The sequence below is a fragment of the Hyperolius riggenbachi genome, chromosome 2, assembly GCF_040937935.1.
Source record: "Hyperolius riggenbachi isolate aHypRig1 chromosome 2, aHypRig1.pri, whole genome shotgun sequence".
Classification (NCBI taxonomy): domain Eukaryota; kingdom Metazoa; phylum Chordata; class Amphibia; order Anura; family Hyperoliidae; genus Hyperolius; species Hyperolius riggenbachi.
In genome coordinates, this window is record NC_090647.1 from 15,262,139 (window position 1) to 15,273,052 (window position 10,914).

Genomic DNA, 10,914 nt, shown 5'->3' on the forward strand with positions numbered 1-10,914 from the left:
GAAAAAATATGGCAGTAACAATACAGACTCTGGTATAAGGTATTCAAGGGAATTTGAAAGAATAATTATTGAAAATGTTACTAGAGGCATCGACTGACTGCAATACAACGCATCTGGACCCAACTTTTTCTCCTGAAATTTCTCCAAGTTGATGTTTTATATTTTGTCCATAAAATTCCATTTAAAGCAGTTGTGTAGTTGTTAGAAGTCTCATCTAGCAGCGCTGGGTCCCCGGTTTGTGTCCCAGCCAGGGCACTATCTGCGCAGAGTTTGTATGTTCTCCCCGTGTCTGTGCGGGTTTCCTCTGGGCACTTCAGTTTCCTCCCACATCTCAAAAGCATACAGACAAGGTAATTGGCTTCCCCCTTAAAAAAACTGACCTTAGTCTATGATACATGTCCTACACGATACATACATAGACATAGGACTATGGTGGGGATTAGATTGTGAGCTCCTCTGAGGGACAGTTAGTGACAAGACAATATATACTCAGTACAGCGCTGCGGAAGATGTTGGCGCTATATAAATACTAAAATAATAAATACACCAGCAAGCAAGAAAATACTCAAAAAAATGTTGACATTATTTTTTCACTTACTTTTTGGTATTTTTCCTGTTACAAAGAGCTGAAACGTTATTTTAAAGAGTAGATAAAAACTTATCTCCTAGAAAACTGAGAAACAGTTATTTGAACAATTAAACAATAAAAAATAATTGTACTGGCTTACAAATATCGGTATTTAGCAAAAAAAAAAGCCGTATAAAAATCTGACATTCGTAATTTGCTGGTGGTTGGATCGCGATTGTTGGATTTCAGATTTATGGCTTGTTTTTATTTAGGCTCTTGGTTATGTAGCTATGTTTTGGTCAGCAGTTTTGGTATTTGCCAAATCTCCATTTTTTATAGTGTTAAAACAATACCATAGTTATGGTAAATGCTGTTGAACCAGCCAGGTGCCAGCACTCAAACCAGTCACCCTAAATTCAGCTGCTTTGGGTTGAGAGGCTGAATTTGGCAAATCTGGCCACACAATTCCTAATTTTTAAGGGTACCTTTTACCGTTCCCTGTGCTTGAGTTCCCCGGTCCACAAATCTTTCATAGGAATTGCAATAAAGACGCATCTCACTGCTGGATGGTTAGTTCAGACTCTGGAGAATTCCACCAAAATTAAACTTGCCCTACAGTTTTAGTAGATAAGGCCAGCAGACTCAGAGTGATTTCAGTGGGCATCAGCAGGGAGATGAGGCAACTGGCAGGCCCGGATTTACATCACAGGAGCCTATAGGCACAGATCTCCTGCCACCTTAGACTCCGCCCTCTATGTACCTACAAACCAGGCCAAACCTCACCAAGAGTGCTGGCTAGCCCAGCTGTCACTTCTCCGTTAGCCATCATACTAACTACCAATGTCCCTTAGTATTAGGTAGCCAGAAGTACCCTCAAAATTAGGTAGCTAGAGACGCCCCAAGCTAGAGGAACCTCAGTATTAAGTAGCTAGGGGTGCCCCTGAGAGAGATCTCCTCATTGGAATGCCGAGAGCTAAGTGAACAACCTCTCATTTACACTCTTATCAGGACTCTGCATAAGGAAGGAGGGAGGTGCTCACTGTGAGGGAGCTACCTTTCTATCATCAGGCGCCTCTCTCTAGGCACGTGCCTATGTTGCCTTATGGTAAATTCGGCCCTGGCAACTGGCATTGATTCTAAGGCCTCTTTCAGACAGGGGGCTGACCTGCGCACTTGCGGAGCAGTTCAACGAGTGTCAGTTAAAGGGCCCCAGAGCCGCCTGTCTAAAATGGTGCTGCCGTAGACTTCAATGTTATTTGCTGCAATTAGCAGCTATAAAAGCTGAAAAGGACATTGGCTATACTTAGGCACATGCTATTTTTCTGGCTATATACTCATGCGGCTATATATTTTCAGCCAAAATTTTAGGCTAAATTTCCTCATCCACTTTTTGTCTTAGCGACCCCCGCTGAGCTGGCCTGCCACACATAGCGCTCCTGCAGTAGGAAGCATTCTGCGCATGCGCAGAGCAATCCCGAGTCCCAGCCATGGGAGCGCAATCAGGGTGTGCACATGCTCAGTAGTGGTGGGAGGGACTTCAACTGAACTCCAGAGGGCTGCAAGAAGGCTCAGGTAAGTTAAAATCATGTTTGTTGGTTGACTTAAGTCTCCCTTTAAGGCTTTGTCCTATAACAGCAGAAGAATTGAGAAAGCACTGCACTAAATGACTGGAAAGGCAGAGGTATTACCCATTTAACCAGTTCACCCCCAAAGGTTTTTACTCTAACGGACCAGAGCAATTTTCACTTGTCAGTGCTCCTCTTTTTTATTCCCTAATAACTTTATTACTACTTATCACAAGAAAATGATCTATACCTCGTTTTTTTCGCCACCAATTAGGCTTTCTGTGGGTAGTACATTTTGCTAAGAATTTTTTTTATTCTAAATGCGTTTTAATGAGAAAGAAAAAAAGAAAGAAAAAAAATCATTATTTCTCAGGTTTTAGCCATTATAGTTTTAAAATTAAACATTCTCCTGTGGATAAAACAAACACATATTATTTGCCCAGTTGTCCCGATTATTAAACCATTTAAATTATGTCCCTATCACAATGCATGGCGACAATATATTATTTTGAAATATAGGTGTTATTTTTCTGTTTATTTTTTTTTTTCCTGGCCATAATTACCGCGTACGTTAAAAAGGGGCGATGGGAAAAAAGGGCGCCGGGTTTTTAACGATAAACATGGATTACGTTTAAAAATGTATTTCGTTTAAAAGTAATGTTTTTAAACGTTATAAATCATTAAATAATGTGTATTAAATCGGCAATTGTAAAAACGTTAATCTTTCGTTTAAATAATGAAACGCATAATAACGTTTAAAAAAAAAATTACTAAGTAACCCTCCCTGTACCTACCCCTAACCCCTAGACCCCCCTGTTGATGCCTAAACCTAAGACCCCCCCTGTTGGTGCCTAAGTAACCCTCCCTGTACCTACCCCTAACCCCTAGACCCCCCTGTTAGTGCCTAAACCTAAGACCCCCCTGTTGGTGCCTAAACCTAAGACCCCCCTGTTAGTGCCTAAACCTAAGACCCCCCTGTTGGTGCCTAAACCTAAGACCCCCCTGTTGGTGCCTAAACCTAAGACCCCCTGTTGGTGCCTAAACCTAAGACCCCCCTGTTGGTGCCTAAACCTAAGACCCCCCTGTAATTGTTTTCGTTTAAAAATAATGTAAAAAAAAAAAAAAAAAAAGTAATGTTTTTCGTTTAAAAATAATGTTTGGGAAAAATATTGTACTGGTTTTCGTTTAAAAATAATATTTAAACATGTATAAATCATTAAATAATGTGTAATCATGAGAAACAGTAATAAAACATTAAGTCTCCGGGCGCCGCTTTTAAAACGTTAGTTTTCTCCGGCGCCCTTTTTTCCTACCGGGCGCCCATTAAACGATATTTATTATAGAAGTGAATGGCGGCGCCCGATTTGTCCACTAGCCTCAGGCGCCCGAATTTACTGTTTCCATAATTACCAGTCCCAATGTAATAAATTAAAATAAATTTTCCCCCATAAAATATAGATTAAAAAAAGCTGAGTCCATAAGGCAACTATTTATTTATTTTAAGCTGATTTTTTTTTTACAAGTGTTTTTTTTTTTTGGGGGGGGGGGGGGAGGGTTGGAAGTGTAATTTTATTAATGATGTGTATGTACATGTGTATGTATGTATTTTGGCCACAAGATGGCGCTAGTGAACACCTCGTTATAGGAAGTGATCACTTTTTTTTTTTTTTTTACACTTTATTGAAAAGTAACAATTTCCTGTTTTTGTGAATGGACGTAGCCGCTGTGCGCGGTCACGTCCATTCACTCCAGGCACTGCGATTGGGTAGAGGACCGTTCTCTTCCCCAATCACTCAGCACGGAATTCCGGCGAAAACGGCGGCGGTAGCGGCGCACAGACGGCGGTAGGTGCGGCGGGAACGCGCGACGTATTAAAACGTCATGTTGCTGTTAATAGGGTAAAGCATGACGTTTTAATACGTTAGGGTGTCATTAAATGGTTAAGCTATGAAGATCTAAATCCATGAATACTTTCATAGCAGACAAATAAGGAACAAACTTTTCCTCTACTGAAAGCAAATCAGGCCAAGTACATTATAGTCTTCACAAAAAACACAGTTACAATTTGATCAGGGCCGGATTTACCATAAGGCAGGGTAGGCACGTGCCTACAGGCGCCTGATGATGGAAAGGCGGCTCACTCTCCTCCCCGAGTGCCTCTCTCTTTCCTTCCCTATGCAGAGACCTGAGCGGAGTGTAAATGAGAGGTCCCTCATGCAGGTTTGACATTCCACTGACCAGAACTCCTCAGTCAGGGGCACCTCTAGCTACCTAATAGTTGGGGCCATATGTAGCTACTTAATACTGAGGATAGCTCTGGGTACCTAATACTAAGGGGCACCTGTAGCTACATAATACTGAGGTTCGCTAGCCTGGAGGTTTTTATAACGGGGACAGCAGAGCCCGGGGGAGACTGGGGGTGCACTGTAAGGACACAGAGGCTGGGCATTGTATGCAGAATGTGCCTCTGTGTCCAAATATTCATGTCACAAACCCACCTCGGGTTCTCTTTAAGATAGCAATACATCAGGCGATGATGGACAGAGTGACCAAGAGACAAATCTCTCTCTAATCAAATCTGATTAGAGAGAGATCTGTCAGCTGCCCATACACCCCAGGCCGATTCCCGATCAATGTCATGTCTTGTGCGCCGCATCCGCCACCTCGCCATCCCCCCAATGTATAATGAGATACCCCCCCACCCCCAGGTACCCAGTGCTATGTACATTACCTGTCCATGGCTGCTGCTTGTCCGCCGCTGAGTCCGGACACACGCCTCTCTTCATGCACGCTCCCCACATGGCTGCCGGCATACACACGCCCCCCGGTACTCAGGCAACCGTGTGGAGTGCGTGTATGGAGCAAGGAGTGCGTCCAGGTCAGCGGAGGACAAGCAGCAGCCATGGACAGGTAGTGTATATCGCACTGGGCACCATGGGGGTACATTACAAATTAGGGGGACAGTGTCGGGGGTCTCGTCACGTTCATTGCTCGTCCCAATATCTATTGCCGTTACCACCTTGCACACGATCGAGCAAGTCAGCCTTACATCTTGCAGCATGTCCGATCGACTAATGCAACCAACAATCGGCCCGAAATTGGTCCCATTGTCGATCAGGCATGCACTTGGCAACACCGATTTTCATCTGATTCCAAATATAATAATCAAATTGCATGATCTATCGGCCGCCAAGTCACCTGACGTATGGCCACCTTTAGTCATACAGCATATTTATCATTCTTCCAAGCTTGACAAACACCTGGACTTCTTCCACTTGCACATGGTAAACATTTGTTTTAATATAATCACCACACTGATAGAGATACAGACGTTGAAAGCTTCGCTAGTAACATCTGACATTCTTGCCTTCTCACCATTTTATATAGCGTTTATCTGAATATATCTAAAAGTCTCCATTTTGTATGGACTACCTCTGATTCACCTGTTTCTTTAAGTCTGAATCTGCCAGATGTGAACATCGAAACATCTACCCAGCAACTGCGTAAATTCCAGCGGGTGGAGATGATTCTTGCCTGGGTTGGCTCTTCACATCATTATAAAGTGTATTTTTCTATATTTAATTAATACATTCATTCTGAAAAGTTTGGGTCAAGACAAAACAGGTTTGAGTTGAGACAAGTTCGGGCAAGAGACTACTGTAGCATTGTTATTGCCTATTTTTAAACACCAGATAACGCTTTCATCTTTATGTTAATTTTCTGAAATATGTCTTAACTTTTGGACTTATTGGACTGGTGGATGTTAGATGAAGGTATGAACAGTCGGATAAGGACACAGCAGGACCATGAAGAGTTTTAGTGCCAACCTGAGCTCTTCTTCTTTTATTCTGATTGGTATTCCAGGACTGGAAGATTTCCATGTCTGGATTGCAATCCCTGTCTTCTTTATGTATCTAATAACTTTTTTGGTTAATGTTGGTCTTCTGCTTATCATAAAAAGATCAAAACGCCTTCACCAGCCCATGTACCTCCTCCTCTGCATGCTCTTGCTCGTGGACCTTATCAAATGTAATTCGACTCTCCCCAAAATGATCCTGCTCTTCTGGTTCAACCTCCGTGAGATCTCCTTTGAGGGTTGCCTTCTCCAGATGTTCTTCACACATTGTTCTTCTGTCATGGTCTCCTCCATTCTCTTGGCCATGGCTTTTGATCGCTATGTAGCTGTGTGCCAACCACTGAGATATTCCACCATCTTAACAAATACACGGATTGCAAAAATTGGACTCTTAGTGGTCATGAGAGGATTTCTCATGATATTTCCACATCCTTTCCTGGTCAGAAGATTGCTGTTTTGCAGGAGTCACGTAATTCAACATACTTATTGTGAACACATTGCTGTGGCTAAATTGTCATGTGCAAGCATCAAAATTAATATTATATATGGATTGACAGCTGCTCTGCTTGTGATAGGTGTAGATGCCGTATGTATTGCAGTTTCCTATGCCATGATTATAATTGCTGTCTTTAGGCTCCAGTCTCGAGAAGCCAGACACAAAGTTGGCAGCACATGTGTCACTCATGCATGTGTCATTCTTCTGAGCTATCTCCCTGCACTTTTCTCCTTTATTTCTCAAAGGTTTGGAGGACATAAAGCTACTTCTACACAGATCATCCTCTCTAACCTCTACCTGATCTTGCCACCAATGTTGAATCCAATAATATATGGGATGATGTCTAAAGAGATCCAGAGGAACATCCAGAAATTGTTCTGTCCACAAAAAGTCAAGTACTGATGAGGTTATGTGCAGGGTCGGACTGGAACACTGGGGGCCCACCAAAGAAATTTCAACCTGGTGCCCACACATCCCATGATTGCAGTGAAAAAAGGGTGTGACCATGCTCCGGAAGGTGGACGTGGTCATGATGTATTCTGGACAGGGCCAAATGTACATGATCTTAGCAGCATTGTAATTCAGAGACACTGCTGCCCAGCAAAACTTTGCATAAAGTCCCCTCCTTCAATATAAAGTAATGTCCTACTTTGCAGAGGTTGCGACCGCATCGGGACCCTTGGGCCAAAGGGGCCCCGAAGGGCCCTCCCTCAACTACAGTATTACCTCTCTATTGGTCCTGTGCTCATAATAATCACTTCTATAGATACTTTGAACAGTGGTAATCATTAACAAGCTATTTCCCATCCCCTTCTTGCACCTCTGACACTGTAGTTGCCATTGGCAGGTTTTGGTGCGTCATATCAATTGTTATGTAAAGAGTGCTTGGGGGGCCCCATTGTAAAATTAGCATCGAGGCCCACAGCTCCTTAGCTACGCCACTGCTCTCAGCATGAGTGATTACAGCACTGAGAAGAGAATTTTTGTGCTGCAGGCAGCAATTGGAGCTCTGTCAGACAAGGAGGGGGGCCCACCAGAGACCTGGAGGCAGGGCCCACCGAGAGAAAATACTGTACTACTGTGGCCCAGTCCGATCCTGGTTATGTGTGATAATATTCCCATCTCATCCCCAACCAACACATAGGTGTAGCCGTGGCCCACACACATCCATATCAGGATGCTCGTCATGCCACGAGTCTGGAAACCTTCAAACGTACTCTGAAAATACACCTGTTCAGACAAGCCTATAATTTGCTCTAGGCAGCACTGAAGGCACACTGGCTCACCCACTAATCCTTGTGTTTCCTTCCCTTTTGTTTCTTCCCCACTACCCTCTAGATTGTAAGCTCGCAAGGGCAGGGACCTCCTTCTGTTTCCTCCCCACTACCCTCTAGATTGTAAGTCCGCAAGGGCAGGGACCTCCTCCTAGTGTTTCCTCCCCACTACCCTCTAGATTGTAAGCCCGCAAGGACAGGGACCGCCTCCTGTTTCCTCCCCACTACCCTCTAGATTGTAAGCCCGCAAGGGCAGGGACCTCCTCCTAGTGTTTCCTCCCCACTACCCTCTAGATTGTAAGCCCGCAAGGACAGGGACCGCCTTCTGTTTCCTCCCCACTACCCTCTAGATTGTAAGTCCGCAAGGGCAGGGACCTCCTCCTAGTGTTTCCTCCCCACTACCCTCTAGATTGTAAGCTCGCAAGGGCAGGGACCTCCTCCTAGTGTTTCCTCCCCACTACCCTCTAGATTGTAAGCCCGCAAGGGCAGGGACCTCCTCCTAGTGTTTCCTCCCCACTACCCTCTAGATTGTAAGCTCGCAAGGGCAGGGACCGCTTCCTAGTGTTTCTCATACTGCTGTAATTTTAACATATGTACATGTACCAACACCACATCAACTATGTATGTATTTGTATTTATTCTATTCAATGTCATGACTGTACAGTGTCTTGTATTTCTTATGTATATTTGTTCCCCATAATTTGTTTGTACTATGTACAGCGCTACGGAAGATGTTTGCGCTGTGTGTACTATGTACAGCGCTACAGAAGAGGTTGGCGCTATATAAATAAATAATAATAATCAGGAGCCTGCGTAACTATATGCAGAAAGAAAGAGAACAGCGCCGGCACTGTTGTCATTCACTTTATTCAAAATTACTTGTCATAAAAAACATTGCTGAAAGCGTGCATACATCAAAAAGTTACATAACATACCAGAGATGGCTGTGAGTGGATCGGTGGGTGCAGGGGAGGAAGAGCCTTATGGCCGTTTCGCGCAATGCGCTTCTACGGAGGCCTGTGTAACTATAAAACATGGGCCCCTCCAGCAAAACTTTGATAGGGGCCCCCAACATTTACACCCTTTCCCTTGCCAACCCCTTGTGACTCTTACAGCTGGAGGGGCATCACACAGGGGTCATACAACAAGTGTGGCCATCCTGATCGTCACACCCATAACAGGAGTAGCTACAAAACACCGGATCTGAAGGATGGAGCCTGTATGGGAGGAAGGGAGGGTCAATAGTTGGGGCCCCCTTACAGCTCTGGGCCCCCCTGCGGTTGCAAGGACTGGTCCCCTCTATTTACACGCCTGCCGCCCTGAATAACAGTTCTGCAAAGTAACTTTGCATTGAATCCTTTACTGTTCCGGGTGTGTGTGAGCTCTGCTGTGCTGCTGCTGCAGACTGACAACGGGGTGATTCACAAAGGTTTCTTATTTCTCACCTTAACTGTAAGGAGTGCTAATGCAGGAGATAAACAAATAAGGAGAGATAATTCATGAGATAAATAGATAAGGGGGTTGATTAACTAAACCGTGCAAACGCGTAGCACGCTAAGAAAGGTTTTCGCACATTAACGCAGCACAGCGCGTTTTTTTACTGGTATTTGTGCCGTGTTAACACGCGAAAAACCTTTCTTAGTGCACGGAAAACTTTACGTGCGTTACAATGCGCGTGAAAAGCATAACACAGTTTAGTGAATCAACACCATAGAGAGCTAAACCATGAGTTATGTCCAAAAAGGAGAGCTAAACTATGAATTATAAAATATAAAACAAAGTGCTCACATATAAAAAGAGAATGAAGAGGTAAAAGTGTATCTTATAGCTGTCACTTAAAGGGATACTGTAGGGGGGTCGGGGAGAAAATGAGCTGAACTTACCCGGGGCTTCTAATGGTCCCCCGCAGACGTCCTGTGCCCGCGCAGCCACTCACCAATGCTCCGGCCCCGCCTCTGGTTCACTACTGGAATTTCAGAGTTTAAAGTCTGTTAACCACTGCGCTTTAGCGGCCGAGCCCTCCCTCCCACTGACGTCACCAGAAGTGTATTGTGCAGGCCCAGTATGGTATGTGCCTGCGCAGTGCACTCCTGGTGACATCAGCAGGAGCGAGGACACGGCAACGCAGGTGCAGTGGTTTTCCGACTCAAAGTCGCAAATTCCGGAAGTGAACCGGAGGCGGGGCCGCAGCATCGGTGAGTGGCTGTGCGGGTACAGGATGTCTGCGGGGGCGGAGCATTAGTGAGTGGCTGCGAGGGCACAGGATGTCTGCGGGGGCGGAGCATCGGTGAGTGGCTGGGCAGGCAAAGGATGTCTGCGGGGGACCATTAGAAGCACCGGCGTACCTACCGGGGATGCGACCCCCTCAGCCGCAGGGGGGCCCGGGGCTGCACTGGGGCCCGCTCACTGTGCATGGGGGGAGCGCTGCTCTGGACCCCCCAGCAAGGTGCTCAACTGGCCGCAGCGTCTAATAGACGCTGCGCCAGTTCATTCCCCGCAGCCCCGCTCCAGCAGCCTGCATAGTCTCCGGCAGGCAGAGCAGGGCTACGGCAAGATGGCCGCCGAAGAAGCCCTACACTGGAGACTATTTGTGTCTCTAGTACAGGCTTCGGCAGCCATCTTGCCGTAGCCCTGCACTCTGCCTGTCAGCGCGGGAGATGTGCTGCAGGAGGACTCGGGGAGCTGCGAGCCAGATGCCGGGAGAGGAGAAGACTTCTGTCAGGTAAGTGAATTGTTTCTTTTTCACAGGTGCATTTTTTTTCCTAGTGTCTGCTGCCTACATTGTGATTTTCAGGTGTCTGCTGCCCACATTGCGATTTTCAGGTGTCTGCTGCCCACATTATGATTTTCTGGTGTCTGCTGCCCACATTACGATTTTCTGGTCACTGCTGCCCACATTACGATTTTCTGGTGTCTGCTGCCCACATTGCGATTTTCTGGTGTCTGCTGCCCACATTACGATTTTCAGGTGTCTGCTGCCCACATTACGATTTTCTGGTCACTGCTGCCCACATTACGATTTTCTGGTGACTGCTGCCCACATTACGATTTTCAGGTGTCTGCTGCCCACATTACGATTTTCTGGTCACTGCTGCCCACATTGCGATTTTCTGGTGTCTGCTGCCCACATTACGATTTTCAGGTGTCTGCTGCCC

General features: G+C 45.6%; 1 protein-coding gene across 1 annotated transcript; it reads left to right on the forward strand.

The window, feature by feature from the left end:
* The first annotated feature begins 1,408 nt into the window (after nucleotides 1–1,408).
* LOC137544627 (olfactory receptor 52P1-like) lies at nucleotides 1,409–6,887 on the forward strand. The gene is made up of 2 exons (XM_068265722.1): nucleotides 1,409–1,425; nucleotides 5,933–6,887. Exons 1-2 carry the CDS (start codon nucleotides 1,409–1,411, stop codon nucleotides 6,885–6,887), a joined length of 972 nt encoding a protein of 323 aa, XP_068121823.1.
* The last annotated feature ends 4,027 nt before the right edge of the window (nucleotides 6,888–10,914 follow it).